Below are 22893 nucleotides of genomic sequence, written 5' to 3'. Positions count from 1 at the left end.
GGAAAGAAAGGAAATTTTTACAGATGCAGTAAGCTCTTCACTCTTATATTTTTAAGCATGTTACTTCAAAGTTTGTGTCATTTAGCTTCCTGTCATTTTGGTTGCTGCTCACTTACACCTGAGAAAAATAGGAGACGTTGAGGAAGATTTCCAGTGGAAGCAGAAAAATAAAATGTACTAGCTGGCTGGTGATTCTCCCTCACATGACTAAAAGGAAAAAAACTGTTTTGCTTTTGACTGTGCTTGCTACTAAACACCCTGTCATAGTGTGTGAGGTGAGTCACGACCTGTTTATTTATAGCCTCGGCCAATCAAGGCTGAACGCTCTGAACTTCATTCAAGACCAGCAGGCACTTAGGATGTCTTGTAAACATTTGCTCTCTGAGCAAGGAGCGCTCTTCGCGGCAGCAAACGGAACAGGTGCCCGGGCTGTCGCTTCTATAACACAAAACAGACTAGAAGATCATTGCCTGGATTATCTAGATCGGTAGAGAGAGACAGAGAATTCCTTTACATCTGAAATGCCAGACAGTGAGGATCTGGGACAAGATGAAAGGTACGGTACGTTGATTCTGATGGCCTTTCGTGCAGCGCAGTGTGGAGCGAGGCTTTGTGTACTGCATCTGTGGGGGCTCCTCCGTTCTCAGCCCAAGATCAGTTTCCTCTGTGTTATATCATCTAATTCTTGAGGGGTTTGCCTGTAATGCTAACCGAAGGCTTTTCAGGAGAGAAGTAGTAGATCTTAATGCTGCATAGAGGTTAAATTGTACAGCTCTTAGGTATTTCTTAAGCTTAAACTGAAGAAAAACTGAAGGGAAGAAAATACAGGGTGGTTTCAGGCTAGTTACTTTTCCCAACCATGAGACAACTTACAAGCCTCAAAATGTCAGAGAGACAAATAGTTTAGTCGGAGCCACGTTACTGACAGAACTATAACTCATTACGATGAGATAGGGCACTGTGTCCCTTTGAGGTATGCCTGTCTTTTGAAGTTTAACTTTTATCTTAATTAGCTGATAAAACCAATGACCAGGACAAGAAGAAAGTAGTTGGATGTAAAACTTAATAACAATTAAACAAATACTGTTTTCTCAAATATGATCCAGCGCATTCCTGGGGAAATAAAGGAACTAATTAAATTTAGCTAAGTAGACAGATTTTAAAATAGGTATTTTAAAAGTAGATGTTCTTGATATTTGGCTATGACAGAGTTTATAATCTAGGTTTCTTGAAGTGCAAGCGGTCTTTCTGTAGTTACAGTATTCACTGTCTTGATGCTAACAAAAATGTTTACTCTAAACAGTGTTAATGAAATATTTGATACTGCAGAAAAAAGTCATGTATGTGGAAATAGACTTTTTTTCGTTTTTAGAGATTACTTAACAAAATGCCAGTATATAGAGGCAGATTCAAGAAATTACAAGAATTAGAAGTGAGCATTTCATTATGGCTTGGGATTTGAGTTCTTCTAGTTATATTTAAATTTGAACATTGTGGATGTTTTTCCAGTATGTATATCAATTTATTGTTGTAAGATACACGAAATACAGAAGACAATTCAGGTTGTGTTGTACATCAGGCGTGGTCACCTAATTGGATGGGTGTGGGTGAATGGATCCCCTGTGGCATAACTGGGTCTCTGCAAGGGTGGGGTCACCTACACATTTCCGTTTGCAGGGATCTAAGTGGTGTCCTATATTTGACATAGATTAAAAGTAACTGTAGTAGCAGATAGCATTTTTTAATTTTTTTTTTAAGGAAATGTTGACTCATTAGTGATAGCCACCAAAGTGCTAATTGCTATTCAGTAAAAAAATGTTTATCTGGATCTCCAGTTTGTTAAATTGTATGTTTTTCAGTACAAGAGAACAGCAATATGCATGACATAATAAAAAAGAGGTTTCAGATCATAATAATCTTTTTTTAAAAATCAGTTCTATTAAGGAATCTGCATCATGGGCTTCCTTGAAATGTGTTGTGTTGTTTTTTTTTTTTTTTTTTTTTTAAATCAAGATGTGAGAAAATCTTACCAGCTGAGAAGAAAAATAATTTGGTAAAAAAAAAAAAATTAAAACTTGGATTTGGGGAAAAAAAAAAAAGGCAGGAATGTTTACCAGTATGTAAAAGGATGCAACTGGTATGCAAAACACAGAAGGTCTGCAATATCTAACTTCTTTTGTTCACAATTCTTTCTCTGTAAAGGCTTGTAGCAAGCTTTGGCAGTTAAATAGAAGTAATACTAGGCCTAAGCCTCTGACTTCATTTTTTATGAATCAAAGTTGTTTGGGGTCTTTTTAAATAAAATTCATATTAGAATCGCAAAAGAAGAGATAGTAATGCAAATGCATAAATAGTGGGGTGATTTTGAGGGCACACTTAATCAGTGCTACTGCTTCATATATTTAAAAAAGGAGGGCAGTGGTATTTTTGTAGAAGCTGTAGAATGATCTTTGTTCAGTGATTGCTTTCAGTGCACTGCATTCCTTGTAGCTCCTTCTCAGATGCAAACAAATGCTACTTCCTCTCCCCTCTTGAGTTCACATCCTACTTCAGAAAATATGTAATATTGCATCACAAGTGTATTTCCTGGACATTATAACGTCATAGTTAAAGATGTGGCATTGGTCAATAGCCTGTTAGTCATACTGTGAATTTAAATGCATAATAAGCAAAGGAACATATGCATAAATATTTCTTAGTAAGGCTAGTAAAAAAGCTAAGAGCTGTGAAGATTAGGTACCCACTCATATCTTATGTTTTGTTTTGTCATATGATCCTGGGCGGTAGCAGATCAAGAACAGTGAGCTAAGGTGGTCAAAGGCAAAGGACTGAAAACAGTTTAGCATGAGGACAGCATTTTCCCCCAGTATTTCTTTATCATCAGGTCCCCTATAGTTTTAGGTGTAAGATGGTGTGTAATTTATTAAAAAAAAAGTAATTGACAGCTCATGAGGAATGTAGTGGTGGTCAAGAATGTCTGAAAGGTTCTGTGAATAATGGGTCCTGAAGTGGTGGAAGCACATGGCTGTAGGTCCTTCAAAGAGATACCGCCATGTAATTTCCTCTATCAGAACAATGCGTAGGTTGTTCTAATCGCTGTCACCTGCCTGTTATTGAAGAGGATTGTGTACTAAACTGTTACCCAGGAATCTTTTATGACTTGAATAAAAATGGGAGAGAAAGTTATGTTATTTTGAACCAGTTGAACTACGATCTTGTAGTGGGTGACCTTTCTCAGTATGTACTTGGACTTAAACTGGATTTCCATTTTCTAAAGTCAAATCTGCCTGTTACTTAATTACTCAAAGCATGTTGAATTGTAATTATATAAGAATATTTGTTTTTTCTGCTAGTATTAATTAATGAAGTGGAAAGTATTTGATTTCCTTTCATGATTGAATTTAGTGCACGAATGTAGGCAACAAGTAGTTAGCTCGTGCCAGGACCTCTCAGTAATGCAGTAATGTATCAAATTATTACCTGCTCATACAAAAGACATTAAAACCCATTGAAAAGAGTCAGAATGAAGTTCCACACAGAAAGAGTTAAAAGCTGCCTTGTAATATTACACAAAAAGTCATTTTCATGTATTTGCAGGTTAAAAGTATTCTTTGTCTGGCACTTGAAAATCCAGTCTTCCTGTTCCGTGCAGCTGCTCTGCAGCTCAGGGAGTGCTCAGCTCATCTTTCCTAGCTGTTTGACTTTGAGAGGCCTTGAACTAGGAGTATTCCAGCTGAAGAATGTGGAGGCTGAAGGAGGAAAATGAATTGAGTTTGTGAAAAAGCGTTAAAAGAGTTGTTTCTACAGGAGAAAAATAAATGTCAAAGAATTGCTTACATCAGCTGGGCAGAGCTGTTTAAAGTTCTGCAAATAGAACTTTATGCTTCTGCTGGTAGAAACAAGACTTCCTTTTCTGAACAAAAATAGCACAATAAAAAGGTCTCTTTTGCATCACCAGTTTCTATTACAAATGAGAAGCTGATCTGGAAGACCCCAGCCCTTGTACTGTCTTGGTAAAAAGACAACAGCACATAGTCATAGTATAAGAGTGTTCGCTAAACAGAAAGCAAGTATATAATAGCATTTATGTGGCACTGGAAGACTCAATTTTCATGCAAAAAGCCATTTAAAAAAATTATGCTTATTGACTAAGTCATGAGTTTGGACTAATAGCACTTGACTAGCAGATCACATTTCACATTTTGAATGACCTCGAACAGGAGTAGCTAGTGTTCTTCTTAGGGGAGCTGGACAAGAGTAGTGCAGGTCAAAGGAAGGGTTTCCCCTGAGACCTGACCGTTGGAGGAGATGAACAATGAAATACCCCAGATTTAGTTGGAGTATATTTTGTTTATTTTAGCAAGTCATTCAGCAAAAAGTGACAACATTTAGTACAATCTGCTGTGATGAGGAACTTGTGTACTCGAATCACCTTCAACAAAGCTGGAGTTAACCCATTTGTATCTGACCGGCTAAGGAAAGACACTACAGCTCCTTATTAAGACTTTATAAGACAACTGATGTTATACTTGAATAGAAGAGATTAACACATCCCCTCCAAAATAAAATCCTGGTAGTAATGGGTCACTTTTATTTTTTTTAAGCAACCTGTAGGACAATATGAATTCCCCTATCCCTGTGCAGAACACTTGAGTGTATTTTTATAACAATAGGATTGCTTTCATTTTCAGAAAAGTTTGTTCTTCACTAGTAATATAAGCAAAAAAACCCCCCTTCGTTTATGGCATTGATATTGTTTAGCAGCACACTAGTGGTAAAAGGTTCCCATGTCAGTTGAAGAGAAGAAAATACCATTCTGACTTTAGTTTAACACACTGGCCAAGAAGCATACAGTCAGGTACAAAATGTTGCTTACATTACGTCTTGTTGTCTTGAAAGTTACATGTCCTGACCAGTTTGCCGTGCAGTCCATTGAGAAAAGCACATCCAACCACATCAAATACTGATAATTTAAATGTATTTCTTGTACAGTAATATTACTGAAAAATATTCTTGGTCAAGAAGTAAAAGAGGCATGCATGTTACTGAAAGCTGTGAAAGAAGATATTTTTTCAGCTTCTTATTGCACACCATCCCCTTAAAAAAACAGTAACAGCAAATTGGAATGACTCACTATTAATAAAAAGCACAAAACTGAAGTGTCAGATGAAGACAAATGAGGTCAGAAAGTAAACACTTAAAAAGCTTAAGAAGCTATGTTGCATGGTATTAATTTAGTTCTTAGAAACTATGTATTTGGACTACAGGAGTGATGATAATTAAAAGAGATTTTTGGATTGGGAAATTTTGTTAGTTACTCTTTAAGGTCAATAACTACATTCTCCAGCTATAATTTAAAAACAAAATCTGTCTAACTTTCTAAATCTCAGAGATTTTAAGTCTGCCCAAGCCTTAACACTGAAGGGATGTCACATGTGATCAGTTAAAGGATGTTTGCCACAATATTACGTGTTGGTGGAAGTCTAAGCCTGCACAGCACCTATAGATTAGCAATGGGAAATAAAGTGCATATGAATATCTACGAGCTGGAGAGATTTCTATTAGTAAAGCTTTGCAGACTTCCTAGTGAAAAGGTTGTAGATGAAGAGTCTCCCTAAAGTTTGAGAACAGAGTGTATTTGTGGATGTTTCCTGTGTTCCTTGTTCTTTCAGTGATACAGCATCCTTTCGTGGAACTCTTTGAAGCAAGCAGGATTTTACATGGTGGCCCAGTGATTCATTAAATTGCAAGTTTTGTTGACTTGGTCATAGCCACATGACACAACTATAATTATTTTAGTATACTTAACGATTGCATAGGATCCAAAAGTGGCACAGGATAAAGCACAATTCTACATAATCACCTTTTAAATTAGCCACATAGGTCATTAAGATGCTATGTTGTGAGTTCAGTGTTGTTTGCCTTTATGTCTTTCCACATAGTGCACATAACAGATAAAAATTTACTACATCTTGTTACAATAAGGCTAATCAATATTGCATTGTTTTCTACCACATGGTTCAATAGTAGATTTTAGAGGTTTTGTCATTGGTACTTTAATACACTTAACTGTAAAATGTGCTTTTTACACTATTGTATATTTCGGAGAGAGAGGGGGATGGTTATTTTTATTTTAAGAATGTGGTCACCTGAAATTTAAATGTAAAAAGACACATAAGACGTTTTTCACAAACTTTTTTATCTAAATAACTATTTTATATGCATTATCTCTGTACCTGAATAATTTAGAAGACAAATTTTTAAATATATATTTGGCATAGGTCTTCAGGTATAAAATGTTTGTTTCAAAGAAGGGTGACTGCATCATTATAATCACTCCCTTCTGCATTGTGGTGATTCCTTGCCTTACAGGAGAGACCTGTGAAAGCTCTGAAAAGGTAAACCTGCTTGACTGGGGCTTGCTAACAGTTCACACACTTGATTTCATTTGGTCAAGTTTTATACTTAACTCCTGGTTGCGTATGAATTCTCTCCTTAGATATCCACATCCCTTACAGCCGCATCATTCGATAAGCTCTGGACATTACTTTTTTAAAGACTAAAAAATAGCCATATTAACTACATTTTGATTAACATATCTTTGGGAATGTAACTTTCAGCTCTTCTGCCTTGAGTAATACGTTCTAAGTTACCTTTAAAATTGCAGCTTTCAAGCGTGTCTGGTTACAGTTGGGAAATCAAGAAGGTTTAGGAGCTCTACAATTACTAACTCGTTTATGTAGGTGCGATCCTTTAGATCCACTACATCACGGCGTGCTTTGTCACTGCTGCAGTTCTGAGTAGTGTATCTACGTGAAGATACATATAAAACTGTGTACACATAATTAAAAAAAATCCAGCACATCACGAAGAGATCATTAAAGCAGTAACATGAGAGCTACTGACCTTTCTGAGAGAAATGTGACGAGGCTTTGCTTGAACAGATGTCTAGATACAAAATGAGAGCATGACACCATCAGTCATTTTTAGAGAATGTAATGCCACTGCCTCTTCTGGCCAGAGTTTGTGACTGTGATGGGTTGAAGCATCTGGGGCAGGAGATGTTTTGTTTTGGTTTGGTTTTTTTTCAGCTACTAGGTAACTGTTTACGTATTTGCTCAGTTTTAGAAATGATGCAGTAAGTAGTCAGCAGGATAAAAGTAATTAATTTTCTCTTAGAACACCTTCAATCTTACTGACAGTAGACTTAGAAGTATAGTACTTCATATCAAACTCGGGATTAAGTTACGGGAGTATACAACTTTGGTCTTTCTAAATGGTGCACAAAAAACTTTGAAGGTATTCAGAGAGAGTTGGCTACTTCTATCACCAAAGGAGCACCTTGACAGGAGTCCCAAAAGCTGGTTTTGGCAGGAACTATAGGGTTCACATTTAAGTAATTTATTAAGGTACTGTAAGCAACTCCAGTAATATTATGCCAAAGTAGTTTTTTATGTTTCTGGGTGACCGATGGCATAGTCATGCACTCCACGTTCATCATCTGCATCACTTCACCTTATCTTCTTTTTTTCCCTTTTTGTCTTTAAATGTGGCCATTGAAAATGAATTTGTCTGGAGTATGCATCATTATGTGTCTGTCAGCTTTTGATCTCATGCAAGTTTAATGTTTATCTGTTTCTACAAGGGCATGACATAACCTCTCCATTTTTGCATACATACAACTATGTGTTGTACCCCCTTCTTTCTTTCTCACCTCCCCTTCACCAGGATCTCTGTTGCTGCCCCCTTGTTCCAACCCTCTGGCCTCTGGGTAACGCTGCTGCTCAAGTGGGCTCTGGGGAAGAGGGACAGATGTTACCAGGGCTGGTAGCTGTCGGGAGGTATGAACAAGAAGAGGCAGTGTGTGCATCCCATTGTCACACTGAAGATCAGCAAGCTGACCTTCTTACACCTCTCATTGCCTAAGATGAGAATAAGACCTCAAAATAGTTCCTGATGTATCCTGTGAAACATAAAAGTGTGGCTGTAGTGGAACTGACAAAGACATCATTTCCTGTGGCTTAGTGCGACAGCAAACTGCCCTGTATTCTTTTGCTGAGCAAGCTTAATAGTGGGTTTGTAATGTTTTGAAGCAAACTTCACTTGTGCCATCCACTCCTTGTACTTGGATTCTTCTTGTAAATGCACCACCTGTGTACCACAGGACCAAAGCATCTAGCCATACGTTTTATCTGCATTGCAGCTCATACTTTCAACATCTTTTAAACTTGGCGAAAGAAAGCATTCTTAACAACCAAGAGAAGCAAATCCAGAGAACTGTCCCTGCAGTGTGCCATTTTTCTGCATAATTTGCATGTTTGGTCAGAATTGTTATTAGTTATCTCCGTGTGCTTTGTTGTATTTCCTCCTCTTTAATCTATATTGTCTTTATCTTGGAGGTTATATATGAAAATGGTTTGCATTATTATTGCAGTTTATACTTTCATTATTTCCCCCTCCCACCCCATTTTTGCAATTACCTTAAAGTTAGTAAGCCAACTATCTACAATTGTCCGATGTATTTCAAAACTCTGTTTTGATAGCAGGCATCAGGACTATCCATCTTCTCTCTCTGTGCTTCCACAGAGTTCCACCTTGATTATCAACAGGTTTAAATAAAGGAGTAAATTCTGTAAAATTATTTTGTAATTCAGAATACTGTCATAATAGTAGTTTTCAACACTAGAATAAACAGGCAACTCTTAAAATATGTATTATTAATGCTGCAGAATGGTTTACAAAAGCTGAAAGCAATGTTTATTTAAGGAGAGTAGCCTATCCATAAAAATTGCAGTTCTCATAAAACAAAACCTTTGTATACAACTTCTCTCAAGCCCCTAGTTATCAGAGAGGATGGAAATTGAAATTGTTGTTGTGGATGGGAGTCCAACGAAAAGTTCTGTGTAACATTGCTAATCGCTCCCCTCATGTTCTTCATGAGTTATTTATTGGTTTTATTTACATCCTCTCAGAGGCAAATACCTGCATGCAGTGCGATGCATGGCTTGAAAATATGTTGTATTTTCTCTGTCTTACAAAAGCCACCTAGTCCAAGACATGAGACGCTCATCCTATGAATTTTGGGTACACTATTTTAAATTGTTTGGTTTTTTTCCTCGAAGGGTGAAAAAAACCTTCACCCTGAATATTTTCTAATGTAAGAGGAAATCACACTACTGCAATACTATAAATACTATTCTATAATAAAGTCAGGAATAGGGCAACAATTTGGGTTTTGACCCTTAATCAGTTTTACACCGTCGCTGAAATACTAGTTTTTCTCTAAGTTGTGTTCTGCGCTACACTATGCATATGATAGTTTGGATATGAATCCCCCATGCATGCTATTTATATCCTGTATGAAATGGCTCCTGAACTTGCTCTAACACCGATGTTGCTGTGTCACCACCTCGTGGCAAAGTTCCGTACAGTAGTTAAATACAGGCATAGAGGAAGGTGAAGTTTCTCCATGGGTGTTTAACTAGACATTTTTGACCAAAATTATTCCTTTTTTACAAAAATGAAGCTGATCAGATTATGTATCTGAAGATAGGAGACAGTGTTTAGGAAAGCTGCTTCCAGATAATCAATATGTCTGCAGTGCAACAAAGGAGGTATGTAACATTCCCATGTAGAATAAAAATTGATTATCATGTATGTGGGAAAAGAAGACTTATTCCTGGCTTAGATATAAGTATGTAAAAATTCACAGATTTAAATGTGGGCAGCAGTTGGACCAAAGTGTACACAATTCAGCATAAGCCTAAAGTCCTCTTATCCTGTATGTTTAACACAAATGAGAGCAAGAATTTATAATTGTAAGAAAAGGTGGCTTTAGACCTTGCAGAATTGTATGTCAGACACATTGTCTGGGGTTTGTCTGAAATGTTAAAGATTTTAAGGAAAAATTAAGTTTGGTGTTCTTTTTCCTGAGACATTGGATTTGAAATTCAGAGTTCGCTTCCTCCTTTTATTACAGTTTGTAAAATAGAAGTAACATATCTTTTGGGTTATACAACTGAGAATTTATAAATAGAGATTTTTAGTTACCTGCCATTTGCCTAGTTTTGTTATTAATCTGTGACCAGAAATCTGAGCTAATAATGTAATCCCAAACTTTTCCTTTAATTTGGTGTTATAATGTAATAAACAATGTGGACTACATTATTTTACTTGCTATCATGATTCATTAATCAAAGCTTTTGCCTCATTTCAGCCACTTGACCCTTTTAATAACCATCCCTGCAGTACTGTGTTGTATATCTTGTTTGCTGCCAGCTGAGAGATCGATTCCCTTTCAGTGCAGGATCAGCATGTAGCCCAGCTCTGCAAAGAGAAGCAAGTCAGAAGCTTATCTTTTTATGAAAAATCAATATATCTCTTGCAGTCCAGTGCAATTATAAGTGTAAATTTCAAGTAAATAATTTCCAGAATTCAAATCCATTTTCCTTCAACTCCTTGGGCTGTGTAAGTAAACTAGTTGCTCTTGCTAGAAAACATTGCACTGGGGTTGTTGGTGCAAGTGGGGTGTGGACTCATACCCATATAAGAACATTGCTGTACGCTTTTGCTTTATAGACTGAAAAAGTGAAAATAGCAGGAGGAAGAACATTCTTCTTTAAAGCACTTTTGAAAAAAACAGCTTTTAGTTCATCAGTTTCTGAAACTTTGTGAACTAATTCTAAGGAATCTGCAAAATAGTTATGAGGAAAAATAACCCTGTTTTGGTAGGGTTAAATTTGCCTATGTAGGGATCCACATCTGTTTATAAAATGTTAGGTGTTAAGCAAATTAAAAAGCAGTACTCTGATTTTAAGTATGCAGTATTTTGCCTGTCACTTACAGGAGCAAAATTCCAAAGAAACACCTGAGACAGGAGTCTTGATAGACTGTGGACATCAGGGCTGTTGTATGTGTGCATTGGTATTGCCAGTGGCTCACAAAAATTCAAAGATATGTTCAAAAACTTTAAAATCTTCATGGTTTTCCTTATATCAGGAAATGAGAGACGTTAACGACTTCATATCCTAAAACATAATGGTGCTGTATTAGAATGAACATTACAATGAACATTAAATCATAGCTAATAAAATACAGTACAGCAAAGGTAGGTTATGTGTGTGTTCTCAGTAGAGAAGGTAGACAAAAGCAACCTACTAACCACCTTTCAACTGAGAAAACTCCAAATTCTCATGATGGCTATTAATTTTTTATAGTATGTGCCAATAAAAATGGCTAAGCAATTTGTTGTTGAGCAAGGATAATACTAACGTGGATGTTTTTAATCACTACAGGTTTTTTTGCAAGTGATGATGGATAATTATTTGTTAGTCTTATGTTCACTACAAAAAATATAAATTTAATGTCTTGTTATTCCTAATATTAAATCAAATGTTTAAATGTTAATTTGAGCACCAAGTCATACAGGGTAAAATCTCATCAGTCTCATCTTACTGGTGCTTCCTAAAATTTAAGTTGTCCCAGGGAACTGTCAGAGGTCATCTGCAGTCTGAATAACATGAACTCTTAACAGGGCCTTTTGGTGTTTTAGCAGCTAAACAGCAGAGTAATTATGTGGAAATACAAGTTGGCAGTTTAATCTGACAGTCTGTGTGTATGACCTTATTGCTGCTCACCAACCCTTGTACATTCATTTTTTTCATAATGTAGTTTTTGATTTATCCTGTAATTTTATCCACCTGTGACAAAATGTTACCATTAATTCAGTGATGCATTGGACATTTAATGGATTATGTATCCAAATAAAATGACTGTGGGTTTGTTTATGTCTTGCTTACATTCACTGTGATCAAAAGTGTGTGTGAAGAGCAGGGAATTATGCAGAAGATAAGTTTGTTAAACTGGTGCAGAATTTGCTTCAGATTCTCAGTATTGGCATGGTGGTACATCCATGCTTTGTATCAGCTCGAATTGACATTGACTGACTGTGTGTATTTTTCCTTTCATTTGTTGTTTCATAAAACATCTTTGTTGTAGATGTTTTGTCTACTCCAAAAAGGTATACAATGTGATAATTTTAAACTGGATATGGTCTAAACTGATCAGCCCCAAATTAGTTACATATGCTTCTCTTTTTTTTTTTTTTTTAATATTATTAAAAGGACTGAACAGTCATAAGCTAAGCTTTAGTCCTTTCAGTGTAATAGAAAAATAAAAATTCAGTAAGGAAATGAGTGTAAACAGCAAGACTTCACGAGAAATTTATTTTTTCCTAAGTTGCATAACAATCATAGTTTGCAGAACAAGATGAAAATTAAAAAAAAAAAGGCACAAGGATTGTATGCATTAAATGTATTAATATGTATGGCATCCTGTGGCAATGAAAAGTACAGTGGTATCTTTTTTAAGAGAAAATAATATTAAGAAACATGTTTGGCATTCAGTTGCTTAATTTAGATGACAACTGTGCCTTGAACTTAGTGTTTTCAAATGGCCAGAATGAATAAACAGTAATTTCTTCCATAATTGCTTGTATGGATGGAGAATTGCTACTACTGAGCAGATTTTTTTTTTATTAAAAAAGATCAAATTAGCCCAATATAAGATATGCGGAAACAAGCACTTGTTTCTGTAGCATAGCAGCCATTGGATCGCTGGAGGCTATAGCTTGACAACATTATGTTTTCAATCAGTTTCAACTCTCATATGAGCTATAACCAAAGTTTTTCGGTATTTTTGTTTTACTCAGCTGGAAAGTCATAAATTCCAGACAAGACTACAGACCCAGAATAAATCAGTGCATTTCAGAAACACTGATGAATTTATCTGTATTTCTTCAAGAAATGTCTCACTTCAAGGAACAAAACCCTGGCAAGGTAAGCAGTTTGATATTGTTTAATAAAAAGGTGATAGATTTAAAAGAAAAAAAGAAGCAAGAAAAAAAAAACAACCCACCACGTTATGATACATTCATTCATGAGTTTCTGCTAACTTTTTCCTGTGCAGAACACAGACAGGTCATCAGTGAGCAAAGCTGCTCGCAGTAAAGTTTATAGGTGTACAGTCCCTCCCCTTACAGCTGCTGGAACCTCACCAGTCATTCCATGGAAAGGAAATTTAAACCATCACAATTTAATAAAAACTTGAAGAAGCAGGAAGAGCACACAGTTCTTAAACATACATGTTTTTTACCAAGTAACTGTTGTTTTCAGAAATAGCTGTGCAAGTATTATATGATAGAAGAGAATCCTTCATATTTGATTGTGATAATTTTTCTTCTATACAGATATAGTTATTTGGGTTTGGTTTTTTTTTTTTTTTTCCACTGGAAAGAGGGAGCTGGAGAACCCAGTTCATGAAGAGGCAAGCAAGAGTAATGTTTCTTATTTCCTAATAGAAAGAAGAATATTATGTAGGTCTAGCCAAAAGTGAAGCGGCTTTCTTTTCCAAATAAAAATATAAATAATGTAGATCATGGTAACAGAAGATTTCATTTTTAGCTATGTAATTGCTAAATATAAAAAAATAAAAAGAGATTAGGAGGTTTTTTTCCACTCTTTTGATCTGTTGGCTTTGCCACAAGATCTTTCATGAAAACAGGTCCTTCAGAATTGGCAAACTGGAAGTGTGTAGTACCTCACTCAGATATTAGGAGTTTAGACTGAAAATACAGATCAGCAACAGGATGAAATATGTTTCAAAGATTAATAAATTATAAAAAAAGAAGTTATATGTTTTGGATAATAAAGTTACATTTGAAAGAAGCAGGCGTATATTGAGGCAAGGAAATGCTGTATCAGGATAGAGTCCTGTAATTTTGCCATGTGTTAAGAAATATCTAATCCTGATTTAGAAAAGTTTGACAGCATATCTTCCTTTGTTTTTCCTGGCCTCATTCTCTAAGCCATGTAATTATTTTAGTGCTATAATTACAAGCAAATTAGGTACTGATACCATGTGCAAAATTTCTTTGAATTAAACATTTTATTGCAATTCAATGGGTTCTTTCTGTAGACTTCAAACAGATCAGTTCTGTACTCAGCATTGTGCAGTTGTGACACTGTATGTCTCAGTCACAGCAGAGGCCAAATCTTGAGTTTTATATTGAAAAACCAGCTCAGCCTTGTTGTAGGGGTGCTAGAGTAGCCAACAAACATCAAGAGAATGCTTGCCAGCATAAGAGAGAAAACAGTTTCATGAAGCAACACAAGAGGGGACAGAACTGTATTCATAGGAACAATTTTTTGCTTTTGTAAGCATGCAGCAAGTATGCAAAGTAATATTTCAATTAGTGATTTGGGTTTTTTCCTGCATATCAACTGTTCAGCCTTTTTTTTTTTTGTGTAATGGAGGTGAAATAATTTCTAGTAATTTTAGCAATAACCATGAGCTTGTTAAACCTTTACAGTACATGAATAACAATAGCATATTTTTATAACAGAAGAGGGGGTACATCCTAATTAGCCAAGATGGACTGTTTGGTGCTTCTTTGCACAAGAGGTGTTAAAAGTATTTCCTAATTAAAAAAAAAAAAAAAAAAAAAAAACCAACAAAACAAAACTTCCATTTTCTACTGTCTTCTAGATTTCTTTTAGCATGCAAAATTTTTCTTCTGCAAAATGATATAAATATTTAAACTGTGGAATTGTTAATGGCCAATTTTAATATTTTTGCCAGTTTTGCCTACTAGTCTGCAGTGTATGTACATTTTTCACTGTCTTGGGAAGTTACATTCCTGGAGTTGTCCTCTCCTATGTCCTGCGTAAGTATGGTCTCTTTTTCAATCATAATTTATGTATGTCGTTTATTCATTATTTGGTCTCTGTATAGGGAGGGGGTGTTTGTTTATTTTTATGCATACATGCACATGCATATATATGCAAATATATACATACATATGTAGGTTCTGACAAGTGTTTTTTGTCATATGGAAGTCACCTTATAAGGTTTTTTCAGCTTGTTGATTGTGGCACAAAGTTGCATAGTCACGTTTCTCAGGTAGAGATATCAAAATCAGACTAATCAAGAGAATGATATATGTTACAGTGATCACAAATTGTGCCTTCTGGAAGTAAAAACAGTGTCAGTTGATATGAATACAATGGTGTTCCCTGCAACGAGTAGGAATGGCTCCTAGAAACTGGATTTGTCATTAACAGTTTGACATGGGCATTTCACAGTGCTTTTGCTATGTAAAACTCATTACATTATGTAAAATTTGTAGTTCTCTTATGCAATGTCAATGTTTAATCATTATTGAGTAACTTCTTATAAAGCAATATTTCAATACAATTTTTTCTCTGTCTTCATTTTTACACAGTATTGTGTGCCTTTTTATGTCCCTTCCTTAAGTGCAATGAATTTGGACAGAAAGTGTGCAACAAAATTAGGACTCTTTTGATGAAACTAGATTTTGGAATAGTGGAATATATCAACCAGAAGAAGAAAGAGAGATCTGGTGAGTAATTAAGTGTAGTCCCAAGTAATGTATTTCTGTATGCAGAGAAAATTCACTTTGCAGACAGTTTGGTTTGTCCTGTGAAGCCGATTGTGAAGGTATTTCTTGCTTTGAACCTGGCTACCATTCTTAGCTTTGTAAGGAGGGATAATGTATGTCAGACATCTGGGTATGGTAGAAAAAAATGTTATTTCATGGAAGGAAACAAGGCAAGGTTGATGGTTCTCTTCATACTTGATTAGATGTACTGCTTGTATGTTTTCGGAAAAAAACTACTCCCTGTAAAGTATGCAGTGCTTATGTCTGTTTAGATAAGGCAAACTTACCCAGGAGAGAGACTCACTCAAGAATGAGTACATAACAGAATTTTCAGTAAGAGGATGAATTCCGTTCCAGTATCTAAAGCAACCTTGGTTTCACTACCAACAGCAGCAAGAATTTGTTTTCTTCCCCAAATACTCAATAAGCATTTAAGAATTGCAGTAGGGTAGTAGCTACAAATTAATCAATGTTTTTAGTTAGTGGAGAGATCAGTTTAAAACAAAATCTCACCTATCTCACCTGAAATCTTTATAATAATATTGGAAACTTTTAGATTTTAAGTAATAAAGCTATTTCAAGAAAAATATTTATACGAATGATGTTATCTTTTACTGTTTGTGTATGCTACAGTTTTGGTACCCTTTGTAGCGTGGTGATATTACTTGCAGGTCGCCTACCCTTTTTAGTTAGTGTTACATCAGTAGATTTCGTATCTGCTTTAAAACAAGCATTTCTTGTAACTGTTCATCATACAGTGAGCTGTTCCTAGACATAATGAGAGGAACCATCTGCCTTTTCCCCTTCTCTTACATATAATGCAGTAGTTGTCCAAAATAAGGAGAGGGAGATCAGACTCTTGTTTCATAAGCCAGCACTGGGAAGCTGGTTGAGGGTAGGTTTGTTCTTTCCTGATGTAGTGGGTAAGGATTGAGCAGCAACTTTGTGCCACCCACTGCCACATGGTTGCTCCCTTCTCCCCTTCCCACTCCCTTCCCTGGTGAAATGGGGGAAAGAATTGGGAAAAAAAAAAAAAAAAAGGTAGAACCTCATGAGTTGAGGTAATGACAGATTTAGTAATACAACACAAGAAAAACAGAAGATAACAACAACAATAATATCAATAGGAATACAAAATGGAACCACCCACGTGAAGCCGCACAGCCAGCCCGCTCCCAAGCCACCACCTCTCCCAGCTAGCTCCCCCGGATATCCCTGGCATGACATCAGCATGGTTGATGCAAAAATAGGCAACCAAGAATAATATGACTGTGTTTTTCAGCTTATATTGGTTTAAAATATTCATGAGGCTATTCTCAGACAGCGAGAGGAGGCGAAATGTGTGTCTCTGTTCATCTGTACGGAGCAACATTCTACCAGAGTTCAGAGGAGGCTTTGTATGCATATTTTGCATATAAATGTTGTGAATGCAGGGGAACTGGGTGCAAAGAACAAGAAAGGTTTTGTGAATGAAGATTACATGCAACTATCCAGAAAATTGCATGTTCTCATGTAAAGGTAATGTGCTGGCATAACTACACTGCCTGTTTTAATGGTATGTTACAATTGTGCATCGTACCAGCAGTATAGTTGAAAAGATAGGTATATATTACCAGGGAACATTCTGTTATGGTGAACAACAGAGACTTCTCAAACTAAGTAAAAAGATGTGTTGGAATGTATTTCAGAGCAACAATCTCTCTCCCGCTTTGGCTGCTGTATGATATATTTTGATAAAGGCCTCCCAATCGGCCTTTTTCCCTCACCTTAGTAGCATATTACGTAACTCATGCACCATGTCCACAGGTGAAAGTTTACTGTACTACGCAAGCTGTGTGACAGAGAACGCCCACTGAACCTTGGAGTCTGTTGTCATGAGTAGGATAAAAAATATTTTTTTTCTTTCAGAAACAGCAAAAACAAAACCCACAGAAGATGACAGTGAATTAGACATATCAGCCCTGTGTCCTAAGGTGACTTTTTTTCAGTCAGCCCTATCTTGCTTTTAAAATCTATATAGATAATGGAGAGTACCTACACAACTGTCTGTTTTCCATGGAAGACTGTAACCTGCCCAGCAGGCTGTGTTACTGAATGAAGGAGTATGCTTTAAAAGTGATTCATAGTCTCCATCTTTAGGCTTATAGTAATTAACTTACTGTATTTGTGACTTCTGGCCTTCAAGGTAATGGTTTCTTTGGGCTACTAAGCTAAGAATGTGTTTATTTTGTATTGGCTGTAGAATGATTAAACTAGAATTGAATAGCAAAGGCAGCTATTTTTATTTGCAACAGTGAAATTGCAGTTAATTTTTATCAGATTAAAATATAAAAGGAAACATTCTTAGAAAACCTGCATAATTTGTCAGATATTTTATAATCACTTGTCTGATCATCTTCAATGATAGTGTAAATCAATGTTATTTATAAATATCTTTCTAGACATGCATGAGAACACTCTAAAATCTCCTTTCTCTTAATATTCTAAATAATTGTATGGCATAGAATGTACCATTGTAATCAGAAAACCAATTGATACTAAAAAAAAAAAAATCAGTTTTATAGGAATTCTTATGCAGTATTTGATCACTAGTGTATAGAGCCTGACTGACAATGATCGCTTTGAAGGTGTTTTTGTGTTCTGAAAAAAAAATAAATTTAGATCCCATGAGATAAAAATTTGTAGCTGACATAATTGAATATGGATGGATAAATTTGTAAAGGATAATGATGTTTTTATTTAGCTAATTTTTGACTGTCTTATAGATAATGGGGTTTTTTTTTGTTCCAAGTTTGCATTTCTTTACATTCATGTATATTTTGTATTTGCAGGCTCATTCTGCTTTCATTACAGCAGGATGCTGCTTTCAGAATGAATAATTGGAATTTTCTGTGCTTCTTTAGTATAATACAGCTTTCAGTCATTACAAAGAGGGATGCTTCACTTCTAAGTACTGTATACTATTATTTTTATATTTCTACAATTAAAGCTTAAATAGGAGGCGATTTATATCGCTCTGACATACAAGAGGCTTCTTTTTCAGTCTCTAAGAATTGGCTTCCTGTAGTGTGATTTTTTTGAGTATAAGAATACCATGTATGGGACTTTTTTATCTTTAGGTTAGTCCTGCAGTTGTTGCCAAAGAGCTGTCAGTGTCTGACACAGATGTATCAGAAGTATCTTGGACCGATAATGGGACCTTTAACTTATCTGAGGGGTATTCTCCACAGACAGACACATCTGATGGTATGTAATGGCTTCCGCTATTTCAGTGATGAATTGCAGTCATGTAAGTTACCTGAAAATGATTAGAGAACATGAGGACAAAAGTTTTTTGGGTTGGTTTTTTTCCCTGTACAATTAATTTAAAATTAATTCCAGTGTTATATAATTTTGGTTACATCTTGTGTAAGAGCTGTCCTCATCTTAAAAATAATAAAGTACATCAGTAAGTGTTTAAATAAATAAGCAGTGGTGGGTAAAACCGACACATTCAGTAAGTGCCAGATTTAGCTCTCTCTTCCATGAAACCTTTTAAACCAGTAAACCTTTTAAGTTAGTACCAGTGCTTTTTTGGGTAAGCTACACAAATAAAAGCTGAGGAAGAAAAAGTGAATACTTTGAATTGCTAAACAACCAATTAAAGAAAGTATTACTAGGTTTTGGTTACCAGAATGCTGATGAAGACAGCCAGCAATGAGCCTAAATGAGACATGAAGACTAAGACTAGGAAAAGATTCTCAAGCACTTCTTTTGATCTTGACCAGATCTTCAAGTTCTTTCTTTTTACAGACGAAGCTTTCACTTAGCACTTTGCCTGAATAAAGATTAAGGGCAACAGTAGTTGGTGTAATCTTACCTGTGGATTTGTTGCCCTGCTTGTCTTGCATTTCTCCTCTTCTAGGAAAAGTTTGCTGTAAATAACAAGTAAGGTGATATTACTTAACAACATTATACAGGCCAAATTAATAATCTAAATTATTTGGTTAATATTTCAAGTTGTAAATAGATGGCATTGTACGATCACAGAATCATAAGTGGGAATGAGCCATTGTTGTTCATCTTGTCTAACCTCCTATTCAAAGCAGGTTCAACTTGATCAAGTTGCTCAGGGCTGTGACCAGTTGAATTTTGAGCATCTCCAATGGTAGATATTCAGCAGCCTCCCTGGACAGCCTTTTTCAACATTCACCCTCATCATGGCAAAGTTTTTTTTCTTACAGTGAGTCAAAATTTCCCAAGTTCCAGCTTGTGTCAATTTACTCCGATCCTTCCACTGTGCACCTTTAAGAATAGTCAGGCCCCATCTTCTCTGTACCTTCCCATTAGGTAAAGACAACTATGTGATCCCCCCTTTGCCACCTTCTCTTAGGGCTGAACAAAGCCCATTCTCTCAGCACCTCCTCATATGTCCTGTTCTCCAACTCCCTAATAATTGTGGTGGCCCGCCAGGGGACTCATTCCAGTCCTTCACTGTCTTTCTTGTACTGGAGAGGTCAAAACTGGACAAAGTACTCCAAATGTACACTCTCAGGTGCTGAATAGAGGGGGGAAATCCCTTCCATTGACTTTCTGACTTCATTTTCGCTAGTATAGCTCAGCATGTGGTTGGCCTTCCTTGCTTCAAGGGCATACCACTGTCTTCCTGTCCACAGGGCTTTTTCTTGAAAGCTACTTACTCCCTTGTTGCCCCCAACCTGTACTGCACAGGTTATTCCATTCTAGATGCAGGACATTTGCTTTTGTTGAATTTCATTATGTTCCTTTTTAGCCTGTTCATTCCCCCAGCCTGTTGAGGTCCCTCTGAGGGCTCTGGCCTCCAGAATATCAAATGCACCGCCCCCAGAGCAGTTCCTTTCTGCCTGTGAGCTTGCTGAGCGTGCACTCTATCCTGTCATCTAAGTCATTAATAAAGACATTGAACAGTGTTGGCTTCAGGACCTTTGAGAGACATCACTAATAACTGGCCTCTAGTTGGACCTTGTATCTCTGGTCACAGCCCTTCAACCCCAGCAGTCCAGATAATTTTCCACCCACCTTAGGGTTCACTTACCCAGTTCACTAACCAATTTGGCTGTAAGGAGAATGTGGGAAACTGCATTAAAGGCCTTACCAAGTGAAGAATAAACAACATCCACTCTTCTCCCCTCTGGAGCATTTCAGCAAATGGGACACACACACAAGTGCAAGACCAGATGGGATGCATCCAAGGACTGGCTCATCTCCTCTCAACGCTCTGTGCATTTGAGCCACCACTCTGCACAACCCTTCCTCCTCACCTTCCCAGCCTGTTTTTCCTAAAGAAAATGGATAAAATTACATACGAGACATTTTTAGGATTCATTTCCTTAGTCCTTAAGAATACTCCTATTGCTTGTTTTCATAGAAAGTAAGTTCAAACTGATTATTTTTTACTCTATCATTCAAATACCAGACCAAAGTATTCCCTTATGCTCATTTAGGCCTCTTCCACAGGCCATGCAGTGTACAGTGTGTTTTACACATTTCAAAGAACAGATACCGTGCCATTAATGCAGCCATTAAAATCTAATCTTTTATTTGTTTACATTCTGCTTTTTATCCTCTTGAAAACATGAAGCAATCCCGGTCACCTGTAGAGTTTCCATTTACTGTTTCCTATTTAATACAAGCATTGTCGAAGAAAGAAAAAGTTATAAATTAAGTCTTTACATTGGTTTTATATCCTTATTTAAACACATAAACGTATTTTTTTATTTTACAAGTGTATTAAAAGCTTGTAATACATTCATATATGCTTACATATTTGTAATTTATATATATTGTGAAGAAAAAGAATTTAGAGACATGTCACATTATAAATTTTAGGACTTTATGTGGCTGGCATATTTAGAACTAGCTGTGCTAAACATTTGCATGGGTTGTTTCATATACAGCTACATACCATTTAAAAAAAATATTTTCCTCAAACACCTTTCTGAGTTAAGTTGATACCACGTGATTTGTGGTACTAGATTTACAGCCTCAAAACCATTTTATTTTAGATGTCACACAAAGCTCCCCTGCATTGAGGCTACAGGAGACTACTAGACTATAGATTAGAAAATTTATTCAAAAGAACACTTACTAATTACATTTTCCTGTTTGCCTGCTTTTTTGGGAAACCTTTCATGTTTGCTAACGCTCTTTCCTTCTGTTAACCCTGTAATAGATTTTGACCGACATAGTGATCATGAAGAAGCTTTCGCTAGAGATCTTGCAGAATTTCCTTCTTTAGAAAATGGTGCTGGAACAAATGATGATGATGACTCAAGCATCGGTATGCCCATCCAGCAAAAACGAAAAAAAGAACAAACACATTTCAAGGTGGATCATGCTTCCAGACAGAGTAAAGAAAGACCGTCCACTGCAGGGCTCTCCTTGCCCTTGACCAGTGACCAAACCTTTAATTTAATGAGTGGAATTGCTGGGGATGTCATCGCAGCTGCAGTGTCTGCTGCCATCAAAGACCAGTTGCAGTCTGCACAGCAAGCTCCCTCACATGCAGTGTCCAGTTTGAGTGAGGAGACAGACACAGAGGAAGCCGATGATTTTGAACTGCTTGACCAGTCTGAGCTTGAGCAGATTGAGAAAGAATTGGGACTTTCACAAGGCCAAGAAGCAGAATCCCAGGAAAAGAAAAAATCTTCAGGCTTCCTTTCAAACCTGCTTGGAAGTCATTAACCTGGAAATTGCAGCTGGTAACATAGAAGAAATGAAACATAAAACACACAAAAAAAATCAAATGAAAAAAAAAAAGAGGATAATTCTGAGCTGTAAGCTTTAACTATCACTTTAGATGTGTTGTAATAGTTTCCCTTACGCAGAGTGAATTAACTGGATAAATATCAGCTGATACTGATAGTTTAATGTTTCTGGTAGTTATACCTCAATGTAATAGCATGGAAATGAATTATCTAGCCACGGTTTGGTTGCAGATGAGTGTTGGTGGTCAGTTGGTCAAAAGAATTGGGGGAGAGGGTTTTTTTCTCTTTTTGCCAACCGACTGTTTTGGGGTCCTGAGACAAATTTTCAACATCAGCAGGTTTTTTTTTACTCTTGGTTGCCAACCATATAATACAATTAATGATTTGCACAGCCAGGGTAAGTTATCAGAGGATTGCAAGGAGATTAATCTCACCTCCTTCAATCATACCAAAAAGTATGAATCCCTGCAGTTGGAATCATGTGTAGTGCATCTACTGTATATGAAACACATTAACCAGCACAACTCTAGTTTAAATACATGTGCAACACTAATTTGATTTCATACTTCAAATCTTTGAATTATTTTGGATATGGTGATGCATTTCCATGTTTTTTGCTGTTTCAGGCTTGTAGAGTTGTGAAGTGGCACACTATTTGACTGACCACCTGCTGTGTTCCTTTAGAGTCTGGTCCTTGGCAGTATTGCCCAT

The 22893-nt window shown here is 36.4% G+C and overlaps 1 protein-coding gene across 1 annotated transcript; it reads left to right on the top strand.

The window, feature by feature from the left end:
* The first annotated feature begins 364 nt into the window (after nucleotides 1-364).
* On the top strand, nucleotides 365-22184 carry FAM134B (family with sequence similarity 134, member B). The gene is made up of 7 exons (XM_010072999.1): nucleotides 365-556; nucleotides 12710-12836; nucleotides 14638-14722; nucleotides 15281-15418; nucleotides 17366-17430; nucleotides 18577-18703; nucleotides 21648-22184. Exons 1-7 carry the CDS (start codon nucleotides 522-524, stop codon nucleotides 22157-22159), a joined length of 1089 nt encoding a protein of 362 aa, XP_010071301.1. The 5' UTR covers nucleotides 365-521; the 3' UTR covers nucleotides 22160-22184.
* Nucleotides 22185-22893: the final 709 nt, after the last annotated feature.

The sequence above is a fragment of the Pterocles gutturalis genome, unplaced genomic scaffold, assembly GCF_000699245.1.
Source record: "Pterocles gutturalis isolate BGI_N339 unplaced genomic scaffold, ASM69924v1 scaffold48977, whole genome shotgun sequence".
NCBI classification, from domain to species: domain Eukaryota; kingdom Metazoa; phylum Chordata; class Aves; order Pterocliformes; family Pteroclidae; genus Pterocles; species Pterocles gutturalis.
Note: the sequence above shows the minus strand (reverse complement) of the source record. Positions and strands in the feature narration are given on the sequence as shown.

Bases quoted from the DNA above. Each gene is read 5' to 3' on its own strand.
- FAM134B (XM_010072999.1), top strand. From the start codon at position 522: ATGCCAGACAGTGAGGATCTGGGACAAGATGAAAG. The intron at 14,723-15,280 runs GTAAGTATGGTC...ATTTTTACACAG, and splicing joins TGTCCTCTCCTATGTCCTGC to TATTGTGTGCCTTTTTATGT. The intron at 17,431-18,576 runs GTGACTTTTTTT...TTTTATCTTTAG, and splicing joins TATCAGCCCTGTGTCCTAAG to GTTAGTCCTGCAGTTGTTGC.